Source organism: Oncorhynchus kisutch, linkage group LG13, assembly GCF_002021735.2.
Source record: "Oncorhynchus kisutch isolate 150728-3 linkage group LG13, Okis_V2, whole genome shotgun sequence".
In the NCBI taxonomy this organism is placed as follows: Eukaryota; Metazoa; Chordata; class Actinopteri; order Salmoniformes; family Salmonidae; genus Oncorhynchus; species Oncorhynchus kisutch.
Genome location: NC_034186.2, coordinates 9,930,953 through 9,946,330, shown reverse-complemented (window position 1 = coordinate 9,946,330; position 15,378 = coordinate 9,930,953). Strand labels below are relative to the sequence as shown.

At 43.6% G+C, this 15,378-nt stretch overlaps 2 protein-coding genes across 4 annotated transcripts in view; one reads left to right on the top strand and one right to left on the bottom strand.

Annotated features, from left to right (window-relative positions):
• LOC109902885 (complement factor H) overlaps positions 1-15,378 on the top strand; it is a 181,300-nt gene that overhangs the window by 32,822 nt on the left and 133,100 nt on the right. The window lies entirely within an intron of this gene.
• On the bottom strand, positions 2,587-7,209 carry LOC116353036 (complement factor H-like). 2 transcript variants are annotated; one of them, XM_031785556.1, is made up of 8 exons: positions 7,075-7,209; positions 6,598-6,780; positions 6,108-6,213; positions 4,462-4,538; positions 3,848-4,039; positions 3,524-3,712; positions 3,120-3,302; positions 2,587-2,814 (listed from the first exon to the last, which is right to left on the bottom strand). In XM_031785556.1, the coding sequence occupies exons 1-8, from the start codon at positions 7,142-7,144 to the stop codon at positions 2,615-2,617; spliced, it is 1,200 nt and encodes a 399-aa protein (XP_031641416.1). In that variant the 5' UTR covers positions 7,145-7,209; the 3' UTR covers positions 2,587-2,614. The 2 variants fall into 2 exon arrangements, with proteins under 2 accessions (XP_031641416.1, XP_031641415.1); XM_031785555.1 differs by having other exon boundaries at positions 6,598-6,804; positions 7,075-7,189.

Genomic DNA, 15,378 nt, shown 5'->3' with positions numbered 1-15,378 from the left:
GAGACGGAATCTAAAACAAAAATCCAGAAAATCACATTGTATGATTTTTAAGTAATTAATTTGCATTTTATTGCATGACATAAGTATTTGATCACCCACCAACCAGTAAGAATTCTGGCTCTCACAAACCTGTTAGTTTTTCTTTAAGAAGCCCTCCTGTTCTCCACTCATTAATTGTATTAACTGCACCTGTTTGACCTCGTTATCTGTATAAAATACACCTGTCCACACACTCAATCGAACAGACTCCAACCTCTCCACAATGGCCAAGATCAGAGAGCTGTGTAAGGACATCAGAGATAACATTGTAGACCTGCACAAGGCTGGGATGGGCTACAGGACAATAGGCAAGCAGCTTGGTGAGAAGGCCAAGATGATGGTCAATCACCCTCGGTCTGGGGCTCCATGCAAGATCTCACCTCGTGGGGCATCAATGATCATGAGGAAGGTGAGGGATCAACCCAGAACTACATAGCAGGACCTGGTCAATGACCTGAAGAGAGCTGGGACCACAGTCTCAAAGAAACAGTAGTGGAGAGGGTAGCAATTCTTAAGTTCCTCGGCATACACATCACAGACAAACTGAATTGGTACACTCACACAGACAGCATCGTGAAGAAGGCGCAGCAGTGCCTCTTCAACCTCAGGAGGCTGAAGAAATTCGGCTTGTCACCAAAAGCACTCACAAACTTCTACAGATGGACAATCGAGAGCATCCTGGCGGGCTGTATCACCGTCTGGTACGGCAACTGCTCCACCCACAACCGTAAGGCTCTCCAGAGGGTAGTGAGGTCTGCACAACACATCACCGGGGGCAAACTACCTGCCCTCCAGGACACCTACACCACCCGATGTTACAGGAAGGCCATAAAGATCATCAAGGACAACAACCACCCGAGCCACTGCCTGTTCACCCCGCTATCATCCAGAAGGCGAGGTCAGTACAGGTGCATCAAAGCTGGGACCGAGAGACTGAAAAACAGCTTCTATCTCAAGGCCATCAGACTGTTAAACAGCCACCACTAACGTTGAGTGGCTGCTGCCAACACACTGACACTGACACTGACTCAACTCCAGCCACTTTAATAATGGGAATTGATGGGAAATGATGTAAAATATATCACTAGCCACTTTAAACAATGCGACCTAATATAATGTTACATACCCTACATTATTCATCTCATATGCATACGTATATACTGTACTCTATATCATCTACTGCATCCTTATGTAATACATGTATCACTAGCCACTTTAACTATGCCACTTTGTTTACATACTCATCTCATATCTATATACTGTACTCGATACCATCTACTGTATCTTGCCTATGCTGCTCTGTACCATCACTCATTCATATATCTTTATGTACATATTCTTTATCCCCTTACACTGTGTATAAGACAGTAGTTTTGAAATTGTTAGTTAGATTACTTGTTGGTTATTACTGCATTGTCGGAACTAGAAGCACAAGCATTTCGCTACACTCGCATTAACATCTGCTAACCATGTGTATGTGACAAATAAAATTTGATTTGATGATTTGATTTGAAAACCATTGGTAACACACTACGCCGTCATGGATTAAAATCCTGCAGGTCACGCAAGGTCAAACTGCTCAAGCAAGCGTAAGTCCAGGCCCGTCTGAAGTTTGCCAATGACCATCTGGATGATCCAGAGGAGAAATGGGAGAAGGTCATGTGGTCTGATGAGACAAAAATAGAGCTTTTTGGTCTAAACTCCACTTGCCGTGTTTGGAGGAAGAAGAAGGATGAGTACAACCCCAAGAACACCATCCCAACTGTGAAGCATGGAGGTGGAAACATCATTCTTTGGGGATGCTTTACTGCAAAGGGGACAGGACGACTGCACCGTATTGAGGGGAGGATGGATGGGCCATGTATCGCGAGATCTTGGCCAACAAACTCCTTCCCTCAGTAAGACCATTGAAGATGGGTCACGGCTGGTTCTTCCAGCATGACAACGACCCGAAATACATAGCCAGGGCAACTAAGGAGTGGCTCCGTAAGAATCATCTCAAGATCCTGGAGTGGCCTAGCCAGTCTCCAGACCTGAACCCAATAGAAAATCTTTGGAGGGAGCTGAAAGTCCATATTGCCCGGCGACAGCCCCGAAACCTGAAGGATCTGGAGAAGGTCTGTATGGAGGAGTGGGCCAAAATCCCTGCTGCAGTGTGTGTAAACCTGGTCAACAACTACAGGAAACGTATGATCTCTGTAATTGCAAACAAAGGTTTCTGTACCAAATATTAAGTTCTGCTTTTCTTATGTATCAAATACTTATGTCATGCAATAAAATGCAAATGAATTACTTAAAAATCATACAATATGATTTTCTGGATTTTTGTTTCAGATTCCGTCTCTCACAGTTGAAGTGTACCTATGAGACATCTACAAGTAGGAAAACCTGCAAAATTTGCAGTGTATCAAATACTTGTTCTCCCCACTGTATATATGTGAATATGTATGTATATGGATATATATATTTACCCAAAAATTATATGTGGGATTGGAAATGATGCAGACTATTATATTGATGAAAGCAGCAATCTTTCCGCAAGCAAGTGGCCATCTCTTCACGTAAGACAAAGCCACTATTGGCAATGAGGCAAGTTCATGACCCCATTTATACACTGCTGATGAAAACCAACACTACCTGGGCTCAGTCTAAGATGACCAGTACACTTAAAAGTGGTATGATCTCCATGTGTGGCATAGACTTTTTGATCTTCCGGAGGATATTTAAATTGGATGTTCTGTGTGTTCATCAGCTCTTCATCCACAGTGCAGGGTTCTGAAATGAGAAGATGGTACAGAAATCAGTGTGTGAATGTGTCCTTCAAGGGCCACTGAAAATGATTTGTTTTTCATTTTAATGAATGATATCACTATACCCCTAGATCCTTGAGGAATGTCACTTGTCAATTCCTCAGGAGCATGGTTCAACAGTTACATTTCAACTCAGAATGCATTTTTAAATAGTAATTAATCAATTGATCTTGATTTACATTCCTGGAATTCATCCTTACCGATCGTTAAGGGGGAGTTAGCATACGATTGGGTAGGAACTGGGCCAATGTTATTTTAGAGAGAACTTACTCAGACAGGTTATCGGTCGTGTCCAGATCCCGTCACAACACGTCTTGTACGCTGAAGGGGGATCAAGGATGTAGTATTTCTGGCAGACATATTGAACTGATTCTCCATTTCTGTAGCGTTCTCTGGTTCTGTCTCTGTCTCCGTTATTGACATGTGGAGGTGGTCCACAGAAATCCTTGGGCTCTAGGAAGACATGGGTGACATCAGAGAAATACTAGTGATGAAATGTACCAAGCTGCTATTTTCCAAGCAAGAATAGTATTCCAGAAAACGTTCCTGGCTTTTCCAAAATGCGTTATTTTGCTACATTTTTTGTGAGTTGGAGATAATTGTAAATCTACTTAAAACAAGTAACTTGATTGGGAAGTGGAACAATGTGTCAAATCAATAAACATACAATTTACCATAACAAATTGGAATGGAGTGACTCCACTGTCCATTGACTGAGCAGGTGACCTCTGATTTCCCCTTCAGAATGTGTTTAGAGTTGCTGCACTCAAACTGTAGCCTGTGTCCAACCTTCATGGTGTTGTTTTGGGGAATTCCTATCACGTTCACATTCTTAATCTTCTCTGCAGCTTCACAAGTCACATCTATTATGGAGGGAAAAAATAGAAAAATCACAAAATTGCTGTATAGCACATTTGCAAACCTGATGTAACTTCTGAAGATACATATTGTTGTCGATAAAATGATTTGCTTAGTTTTGGCTAAGGTGAAATGTTTACCTTCACAGGTTGGGAAACGGTTGTTCCACATCCCCCCCGCGGCACACACTACCTGTGGGTTTCCCTTCAGCTGGTGTGCTGGGTTGGGGCAGCTGAAGTTGAGCTCATGACCGTACTGTATAACACCATCATCATCTGGCAGACCGCTCACAACCACCCGTCCATCTGTAGCCTCAGGGACACAACTCACCACTACGGAGAAAGATCATATTGCAGGGTGTTGTACAGTCTATAACTTCATGAACCCTCTGAGTTACAGTGTAATGTGCATTGTAAAAAGTAAGTAAGGCGTTATTCTGTATATACTATAATTAAGCAATAAGTCCTGAGAGGGTGTGATATATGGCCAATATACCACGTCTAAGGGCTGTTCTTAGACACGATGTAACACAGCGAGCCTGGATACTTCTATTAGCCGTGGTATATTGGCCATATACCACAAACCCCAGAGGTGCCTTTTTGCTATTATAAACTGGTTACTAACGTTAGATCAGTAAAAAGTTATTGCGGGGGTCATACCCATGGTAAACGGTACGATATATCACAGATTTAAGCCAATTAGCATCCATGAGCCGAACTACCCAGTTTATAATATTCAATGACTACATGGTTACCTTCACATAAGGGCAGGTGGTTGCTCCATCCTGCCACCATACAGGTTCTGTTGTCCATTTTGCTCATAATCTGATAACTACAGACATTAGTAAAGTGATTAGGTGGTATTTAGCAGTGTTCTAAGTTCAGCCCCGTACTAGACAGGCTGGATTCAACCCCGTACTAGACAGGCTGGATTCAGCCCCGTACTAGATGGGCTGGATTCAGCCCCGTACTAGACAGGCTGGATTCAGCCCCGTACTAGATGGGCTGGATTCAGCCCCGTACTAGACAGGCTGGATTCAGCCCCGTACTAGATGGGCTGGATTCAGCCCCGTACTAGACAGGCTGGATTCAGCCCCATACTAGATGGGCTGGATTCAGCCGCGTACTAGACAGGCTGGATTCAGCCCCGTACTAGACAGGCTGGATTCAGCCCCATACTAGATGGGCTGGATTCAGCCCCGTACTAGACAGGCTGGATTCAACCCCATACTAGACAGGCTGGATTCAGCCCCGTACTAGACAGGCTGGATTCAGCCCCGTACTAGACAGGCTGGATTCAGCCCCGTACTAGACAGGCTGGATTCAGACCCGTACTAGACAGGCTGGATTCAGCCCCGTACTAGACAGGCTGGATTCAACCCCATACGAGATGGGCTGGATTCAGCCCCGTACTAGACAGGCTGGATTAAACATCATACTATACGGGCTGGATTCAGCCCCGTACTAGACAGGCTGGATTCAGCCCCGTACTAGACAGGCTGGATTCAGCCCCGTACTAGACAGGCTGGATTCAACCCCATACGAGATGGGCTGGATTCAGCCCCGTACTAGACAGGCTGGATTCAGCCCCGTACTAGACAGGCTGGATTCAACCCCATACTAGACAGGCTGGATTCAGCCCCGTACTAGACAGGCTGGATTCAGCCCCGTACTAGACAGGCTGGATTCAGCCCCGTACTAGACAGGCTGGATTCAGCCCTGTACTAGACAGGCTGGATTCAACCCCGTACTAGACAGGCTGGATTCAGCCCCGTACTAGACAGGCTGGATTCAGCCCCATACGAGATGGGCTGGATTCAGCCCCGTACTAGACAGGCTGGATTCAACCCCATACGAGATGGGCTGGATTCAGCCCCGTACTAGACAGGCTGGATTAAACATCATACTATACGGGCTGGATTCAGCCCCGTACTAGACAGGCTGGATTCAACCCCATACGAGATGGGCTGGATTCAGCCCCGTACTAGACAGGCTGGATTCAACCCCATACGAGGTGGGCTGGATTCAGCCCAGGACTAGACAGGCTGGATTAAACATCATACTATACGGGCTGGATTCAGCCCCGTACTAGACAGGCTGGATTCAACCCCATACTAGATGGGCTGGATTCAACCCCATACTAGATGGGCTGGATTCAGCCCCGTAATAGACGGGCTGGATTCAGCCCCGTACTAGACAGGCTGGATTCAACCCCATACTAGATGGGCTGGATTCAGCCCCGTACTAGGCGGGCTGGATTCAACCCCATACTAGACGGGCTGGATTCAACCCATACTAGGCAGGCTGGAATGGGAGGACACAGGGCTATTGGAGTGGGGGCTATTAACAAAAAAATATATCAAAAATAATAACGAACTTCAATCTTTAAAAAAAAACTTGCCCGTCATTGCAAGTGTATTTGATAGTGGTTCCAAAGACAAAGTCATCTCCAGCGTGGATGCTGTAGTGGCCATTGGCAGTTTCATCAGGGAGCTCACATGGTTTAGCTAGATGTCAGGAAACCACAGGAAAACAAGATCATGATACAGTTTGTAAGAAAGTGATATGTTAACAGATCTTTTAGAGTGTTTAACTAAGCTATTATGGGGTTATGCTAATCATAACTGCAACTATAGCTATTTTGTTGAGGAAAAATGAACATACTAGCACTGATAATGTTGGGTTCTCACATAGCTACCTTAAATGGATAGTTTGGGATTTTGGCAGTGAGACCCATTATCTACTTCCCCTCATTGACAAAATCCCAAACTATCCCTTTAAAATAAATGCACGAACAATAAGTCGCTCTGGATAAGAACGTCTGCTAAATTACTAAAATGTCAAATGTATTACAACAATATTGAATCTATAACATTGAAAGAAATACTCACGCTTGCATTTCCCCTGACGGACCACCACCCACTTATTCTTCTTACACTGATAACTTATTCTGCCTGCTGGTACAAAGCCAAAGTTGCAGGAAAAAAGGACAATGTCGTCCTCTTTGTACTCATTTTTGATGCTTTCCTCAGTGACCCTGGCATCGGGCACATTTGGAAGAGGTCCACTGCACACTGACAGAGGAGCAGAGGAAAAACCTTTAGACAAACAGAGAGCTTGGCACTACAATGTTCTATGTTGTTATTGACACAGCCTTGTTCTGTTCAATGTTCTCTACCTATATAGTACTCTAAATACTCTAATTTGCTAACACCATTCAAACCAATGAGGGTTTGAAGTTTTAAAACCAATTATCTCAGAATCTTCTTTTAGCAGATAGAACCTTCACCCCCCCCAGCAACTGATGAATACTAACACAATGTGGGCACTGCAAGCATGTGAGAAAGTGATTGAAAACACATCCTTACCAGTCTGAGCTGATGAAGCATCCACATTCACCCATACCACCAGACACAGCAGAGTCAGAGATGATTTCATGTTGATCAAATGGTAGATGCAGTAAAAATGGAAGGAGTAGAACCGGGGGAACTGAAGAGAACCACTGTCCAGGGGGACTGACCCAAATACTAGAATTCAATCAAACCTACATTGCGGGGAGGGGAAACACTGAGGAAAATGCTCAATGTAGGAACTGCATTGGTTCAGTCTATTAATTAATTGAGCAAATCAAATCAAAACAAATTTAAAAGTGCAAATCATTTGGTCAGCCATACAGAGACATATCTAATCTGAAGAGCATAGATTTAGAGATAGAAAGACATTTAGACAGGTAGCAAATACTTTGAATGTTGATTGTAATGATGATAAGCTCCATTTGTAAGGTCATTGATGAATCACCAAATATGCTGAACAAATGTGTACTGACATAAACCTCACATAAACCTGTCTGTTTACTGTCTATTGACATAGCTATGTTTGTTCCAGCAAGACAACCCTTTCCCGTCAAGCCGTATTATCCACTTCTACACCTTGAGAGCATGCCAGGGTTTACCTCACATTAACCTACCAACTAAACAAAACACACAATGTTACATTTAACTTTTTCTTGCATATGAGAATTGAAGGTCAATATTCCTGCCTCAATGTGTAGAATGCAAAGAACACATCTATGACACTCAGTAACGATGATGCAGTTGAAATACTTGGCAAGGACCACAAGGACATTTTACTAGATATTGTCTGGCTGCTTTGATATTGTTAAAAATATACGTTATGTTTCTTTATAGTGAACTTGATCATGTCATCCCCAGCACCACTAACTTCACACTGAGCACACACTGGTTGAATCAATGTCTTCTCGTAAGCTGAAGCTCTACGACCCCCTTCAGAATGTGACTAGAGTTGCTGCACTCAAACTGTAGCCTGTGTCCATACTTCATGGTGCTGTTGTTTTGGAGAACTCCTAACACATTCACATTATTAATCATCTCTGCAGCTTCACAAGTCACGTCTAAAATCACTAAATTGCTGTATTGAACATTTGCACACCTGATGTAATGTCTGAAGGTACATATTGTTGTCGAAAAAGTGATTTGCTTAGTTTTGGCTAAAGTGAAATGTTTACCTTCACAGGTGGGGAAATGGCTGTTTCACCGTCAAACGTGAAAATGGCTGTTTCACCAACTCTGAGTCTCACAAAGACAGTGCACGTCAGGGCAAAAACCAAGCCATGAGATCGAAGGAATTGGTAGTAGAACTCAGAGAAAGGATTGTGTCAAGGCACAGATCTGGGGAAGGTTATCCACACATTTCTGCAGTTTTGAAGATTCCCAATAACACAGTGGCTGCAATCATTCTTAAATTGAAGAAGTTTCGAACCACCAAGACTCTTCCTAGAGCTGGCAGCCCGGCCAAACTGAGAAATCGGGGAAGAAGGGCCTTGGTCAGGGAGGTGACCAAGAACCCGATGATCACTGACAGAGATCTAGAATTTCTCTGTAGAGATTGGAGAACCTTCCAGAAGGAACACCATCTCTGCAGCACTCCACCAAACAGGCCTTTATGGTAGTGGCCAGACGGAAGCCACTCCTCAATTAAAGGCACATGACAGCCCGCTTAGACTTTGCCAAAAGTTCCCTAAAGGACTTTCAGACCATGAGAAACCAATATTGAACTCTTTGGACTGATTGCCAAGCGTCACGTCTCGAGATAACCTGGCATCATGTTACTGTAATTTAATTATTCCAATATGTTTTCATTAATTTAATTCCCTTAATCTATTTTATGAGAATTTGTAAGATTCTTGTTTGCATAAAATAGACGGAGACCAGTCTTATCAATAATAGGTTACAGTATTTATTCTCGGAGCGCGCTGCCACGTTACCACGAGCAACAGTTTATATACAACAACATGATGTCATTTCATTGCTTCTAGAATGAATCCCCTCCTCCCGACCTATAATTAAGTGAGTTTAAAAGTTAATTCCAACTCACTAACACACACACACAGGACACACAACATAACTGAATTAACTCTTGATCCCTCACCATTATCGATCACCACTTAGCTGACAGTTCTAATTAACAGAAAACCTAGGAATGCGCTCACTGCCTTATCTAAAACACCCCAGAGCTAATTTTCGCCTGTTCAACCATAGGTTAACAACCCTATCTGCTTTCTTAACCCACAACCCATTCCTCTCCAGACTAGTTTGGAATGGTGTTCGTTATATTTAATTACTCCTTGTTCATACCACATAATCCCTTCTTATGAACTCATATTGTTAATCAGATATAATAAAACAGAGTATAAGTTTACTTAGTTACAGTTCTATTTAAAATGAGCATATTGTTTAGTCAGTTATTCATAATATTCCTAACACATCATTCCTATGGTGAAGCGTGGTGGTGGCAGCATCATGCTGTGGGGATGTTTTCAGCGGCAGGGACTGGGTGACTGGTCAGGATCGAAGGAAAGATGAATTTCGCTACACCCGCAATAACATCTGCTACACACGTGTATGTGACCAATAAAATGTCATTTGATTTAGTACATTTCACTGTCACAACAGAACTTAAAATAGTTTTCCAGGACTACAGGAACAGAAAACGTTCAAATTCCTTGAGTGAAAAATATTTAATAGTCAAAGTCTATGTTTTACTCTGACTGATTTTATCAATGTAATCACATTGCATAAACATAGCTCGTTGAAATTTGCACAAAAAAAACATCAATCCACAAAGGATCCAAATGAAACCATTAATGAAAGACACATTCCACCTCAACTTCCCTTATAATCCATTGTCTATATTTATGGTAATATCCATCTTTACGTGAAGAGTCTCTTTTTGTACCATGCTCAGCTCAACTCAATCTTTCTCCGTTAGATCCTCTATATTGTAATATGGATTTGAATCTGTGCATCTCACAAGCTGCTGTTGTAACATAAAACCAGTAATAGCAACATGAAACCAGAAATACTTTTCATACACCTGATATGGTCTACTGGATGAAGATAATGTTCTTATGTACAGATGTAGGATATTCATTTTATTGCTCTTTTGTTGCTAACAATTTACCTGTACAGCAGGAAATGCAAACTTGTACTGTATTTATGTTTTTAAAAAGGCTTCTAAAGTTAGTAATTTCCACTTTGAAATTTCAGACTTAAATTGCCCTGACAGAAAATGTTTCAACCCTGTAGTATCTGGGATCTACATCTGTTTATATTAGTTACTATGCTGTTACTAAGCAGTAATGTATTACAGCAGTGTTACGTTACTACACCTAATAGGAAATGCACATGCGCACTATTGTGCTGGGAACTGTAGAGCACGAGAGGTTTTGACTAAACGAAGAACTAACTGTACTCCCGTCTCCTGCCTGGTCATTTCTCCACAACACAAATATTACAAACCCCTATAAAAATGTCCATTAATGATATTCCACATAATAATTCACATTTCCTGTTGCTGCAGGATTTGTTTCCTGCTGTAGCAAACTGGCTTGAGTTAAGATCCTCAATAAGGAATATGAGAAAAAGCTGTGGTCAACATGGTCCATATTTCTGCTTCTACATACGGTTCACAACACGTGAAGATCTCTTCAAACAGCTCTGTTCAAAGTTGGCATCTCACCCTTTCTCAACCTCTCTCCTCTTTTGGTTGTCTTTTCCCCTCCACAGTTCACAAGTACACATTATCTTTAAAGAACAAAGATGTTCTGACAGAGCTGTAGATACCTAGCCTATCATTGTTTCTTGCTGCATCGATGGTTGCAGATGATTCCCTCCTTGTTTTGAAAGAAGCTGTTTGTATTTGAGAGCTCTGAGGACCTCACCTCAAGGTGGTGTAGCTACATTAGGATATAGGCTATGTCTATTTATCAGACCTGGGTTTAACATTCAGACCGATTACCAGGACGCATACTCATAGTAAGAGCTGACCAGCTGGCAAGTGTCTTCACTGACATTTTCATGCTCTCCCTGACCCAGCTTGTAATACACTATATATACAAAAGTATGTGGACACCGCTTCAAATTAGTGGACTCGGCTATGTCAGCAACACCTGTTGATAGGTGTATAAAATCGACCACATAGCCATGCAATCTCCATAGACAAAAATTGGCCTTACTGAAAAGCTCAGTGACTTTTAAAGTGGCACCATCATAGGATACCACCTTTCCAACTAGTCAGTTTGTCACATTTCTGCCCTGCTAGAGCAGCCCCGGTCAATTGTAAGCGCTCTTATTGAGAAGTGGAAATGCCTAGCAGCAACAACAGGGCAGCCACAAAGTGGTAGGCCACACAAGCTCACAGAGCGGAACCGCTGAATGCTGAAGCGCTAGGTTGCAGCACTCAGTACTGAGTTCCAAACTGCATCTGGAAGCAACATCAGCACAATAACTGTTCATCCAGGGCTTCGTGAAATGGGTTTCCCTGGCCGAGCAGTCACACACAAGCTTAAGATCACCATGTACAATGCCAAGCATCGGCTGGAGTGGTGTGAAGCTCACCGCCATTGGACTCTAGAGCAGTGGAAATGCGTTCTCTGGAGTCATGAATCACATTTCACCATCTGGTAGTCTGAAGGACGAATCTAGGTTTGGCGTATGCCATGATAATACTACCTGCCCCAATGCATAGTGGCAACTTTAAAGTTTGGTGGAGGAAGAATAATGGTCTGGGGCTGTTTGTCATGGTTTGGGCTGGGCCCCTTTGTTCCAGTGAAGGGAAATCGAAATGCTACAGCATACAATTGCATTGTAGACGATTCTGTGCTTCCACCCATGGGGAAGGCCCTTTCCTGTTTCAGCATGACAGCAATTCAATGGCTCAGACACGAGACGTATGTGGTTGGGTCTACAGGAAATCACGGACTACAACAAGAAAACCAGCCACTTCACGACACCGATGTCTTGCTTCCAGCCAAACTAAACACCTTCTTTGTCCTCTTTGAGGAAAATACAGTGCCACCGAAGCAGCCTCACAAGGACTGTGTGTTCTTCTTCTCCAAGGCCGGTGTGAGTAAGACATTTAAATTAGTTATCCCTCGCAAGACTGCCGGCCCAGACGGTATCCCTAGCCGCGTCCTTAGAGCATGTGCAGACCAGCTGGCTGATGTGTTTACAGACATATTCAATCTCTCCCTATCCCAGTTTGCTGTCCCAACATGCTTCAAGATGGCGACTATTGATCCTGTACCCAAGAAGGCAAAGGTTACTGAACTAAATGACTATCCCCCCATAGCACCTACTTCTGTCATCATGAAGTGCTTTGAGAGACTAGTCAAGGATCATATCACCTCCACCTTACCTGTCACCTTAACGCTCCAATAGGTCCACAGAAGATGCAATCACCATCACAATGCCCTATCCCATCTGAACAAGAGGAATGCCTATGTAAGAATGCTGTTCATTGACTCAGCATTCAACACCATAGTACCCTCCAAGCTCATCATTAGGCTTGAGGCCCTGGGTCTCAACCCGCCCTGTGTGATTGGGTCCTGGACTTCCTGATGGTTCGCCCCCAGGTGGTGAAGGTAGGAAACAACATCTACACTTCGCTGATCCTCACCACTGGAGCCCCACAAGGGTGTGTGATCAGCCCCCTCCTGTACTCCCTGTTCACCCATGACTGTGTGGCCATGCACGCATCCAACTTGATCATCAAGTTTGCAGACAACATAACAGTAGTAGGCTTGATCATCAACAACAACAACGAGACAGCCCTGTAGGTATGGGGTGAGGGCACTGGGAGTGTGTTGTCAGGAAAACAACCTGTCACTCAATGTCAATAAAATAAATGAGATGATCATGGACTTCAGGAAACAGCAGAGGGGGCACCCCCCCTTTCCACATCGACGGGGCAGTAGTGGAGAAGATGGAATGTTTTAAGTTCATCGGCGTACACATCACAGACAAACTGAAATGGTCCACTCACACAGACAGTGTGGTGAAGAAGGCCTAACAGCGCCTCTTCAACCTCAGGAGGCTGAAGAAATTTGGCTTGCCACCTAAAACCGTCACAAACTGTTACAGATGCACAATTGAGAGCATTCTGTAACACCGCCTGGTACGTCGACTGCACCACCCACAACAGCAGGTCTCTCCAGAGGGTGGTGCGGTCTGCACAACACATCACTGGGGGCAAGCTACCTGCCTTTCAAGACACTTACAGCACCCGATTTCACAGGAAGTCCAAAAGATCATCAAGGACAACAACCACCCGATCCACTGCCTGTTCACCCCGCTACCATCCAGAAGGCGAGGTCAGTACAGGTGCATCAAAGCTGGGGCCGAGAGACTGAACAAAAGCTTCTATCTCAAGGCCATCAGACTGTTATACAGCCATCACTAACACAGAGAGGCTGCTGTCTAGATACATGACTTGAAATAATTTCCCCATCTAACAAATGGATCACTGGTCACTGTGTATTAGGTAGTTGTTGTGGAATTGTTAAATTGTTAAATGACTTCTTAGATATTGTTGCACTGTCAGAACTAGAAGCACAAGCACTTCGCTACACTTTCAATAATATCATCTAACCAAGTGTATGTGACCAATAAAATGTGATTTGATTTGAAAAACACAGTGCATAAAGCGAGGTCCATAAAGAATGGGTTTACCGAGATCGGTATGGAAGAACTTAGCACTGACCTCAACCCCATTAAACACCTTTGGGATGAATTGGAATGCCGAATGCGAACCAAGCCTAATCGCCCAACATCAGACCTCACTAATGCTCTTGTGGCTGAATGGAAGCAAGACCCTGCAGCAATTTTCAAACATCTAGTGGAAAACCTTCACAGAAGAGTGGAGGCTGTTTATAGCAGCAAAGGGGGGACCAACACCATATTAATATAAGGGCACAAGTCGAGACCCATATGCAGACACAGGAGGCAGATGGTTGAGCTCTAATATTTATTATAACCCAAGGGGTAGGCAAAAGGCAGATCGGGTACAGGCGAGAGTTCATAAACCAGGTCAGAGTTCAAAGAGTACAGAGCGTTAGACAGTCTCGAGGTCAGGACAGGCAGGGGTTCAGTAACCATGTCCGTCTCCAAACAGTACAAGGTGTTAGGCAGGCTCGAGGTCGGGGCAGGAAGAATGGTCAGGCAGGCGGGTTTGGTGTCAGGACAGGCACGGGTCAAAACCAGGAGGACTTGGAAAAAACAGAGACTGGGGAAAAGTAGGGGCTAGGAGATAAACGCTGGTTGACTTGGCAAACAAGACGAAGTGGCACAGAGAAACAGAAAACACAGGTATAAATACACCGGGGATAATTAGTGACACCTGGAGGGGGTGGAAACAAGCTCATGGACAGTGACAATTAATGATTTTGGAATGAGATGTTTGACGAGCAGTTGTCTATATACTTCTGGTTTTCAAGCAGACCCGCCATAGTCTCTGTGTCCAAGAACGCCAAGCTAACCTGCCGAATTGACTACCGCCTCGTAGCGCTCACATCTGTAGGCATGAAATACTTTGAAAGCCTGATCATGGCTGACATGAACACCGTCATCTCAGAAACCCTGAACCCGCTCCAATTCAAATACCACCCCAACAGATCAACAGATGGCCTGCCCTTTCCCACCTGGACAAAAGGAACACCTATGTGAGAATACTGTTCATTGACTATAGCTCAGCGTTTCACACCATAGTGCCCTCCAAGTATTCACTAATTGCCCTGTAAGACTCTGACTATACAATGTGGGTAAACAGAACTGATGTGTTTGCTTTGCTACTCAAATGCTGCACAACAAAACAAATCCAACTTTATTTGTCACATGCGGCAAATACATCATTGAATAGAACCTAATTTCTTTTGCCACGTATATATATATATATATATATATATATATACGAGCCACATGAAAAATAGAATGCTAAAATCCCTAGAAAGATAAAGATATTTCTCAGCAGCAGAAGGACCTCAGTGTCTGCCAGGATAGCTAACTACTGCAGTATTTCAGCACAGCTGAAGAGAAAACAACCTACTATTACAGGCCCAGGCCACTAGAGGCTGGTCATGCTTAAAGGGAAATTTCACCCTGACTCTGCTACAGCATATTGTCAGAACTATATGGTCTGAAAATACTCTTGGGTCTTCAGGCAACATCCATCAACCTGTAACCCCAAGCTGTTCGATATGACCACCTGTAACCCCAAGCTCGTTCGATATGACCACCTGTAACCCCAAGCTCGTTCTATATGACACCTGTAACCCAAGCTCGTTCGATATATAACAAACATCAAAATTATCCCAACAA

Bases quoted from the DNA above. Each gene is read 5' to 3' on its own strand.
- LOC116353036 (XM_031785555.1), bottom strand. From the start codon at position 7,144: ATGAAATCATCTCTGACTCTGCTGTGTCTGGTGGTATGGGTGAATGTG. The intron at 6,805-7,074 runs GTAAGGATGTGT...GTTTGTCTAAAG, and splicing joins TGCTTCATCAGCTCAGACTG to GTTTTTCCTCTGCTCCTCTG. The intron at 3,713-3,847 runs GTAAACATTTCA...CCTCCATAATAG, and splicing joins CCGTTTCCCAACCTGTGAAG to ATGTGACTTGTGAAGCTGCA.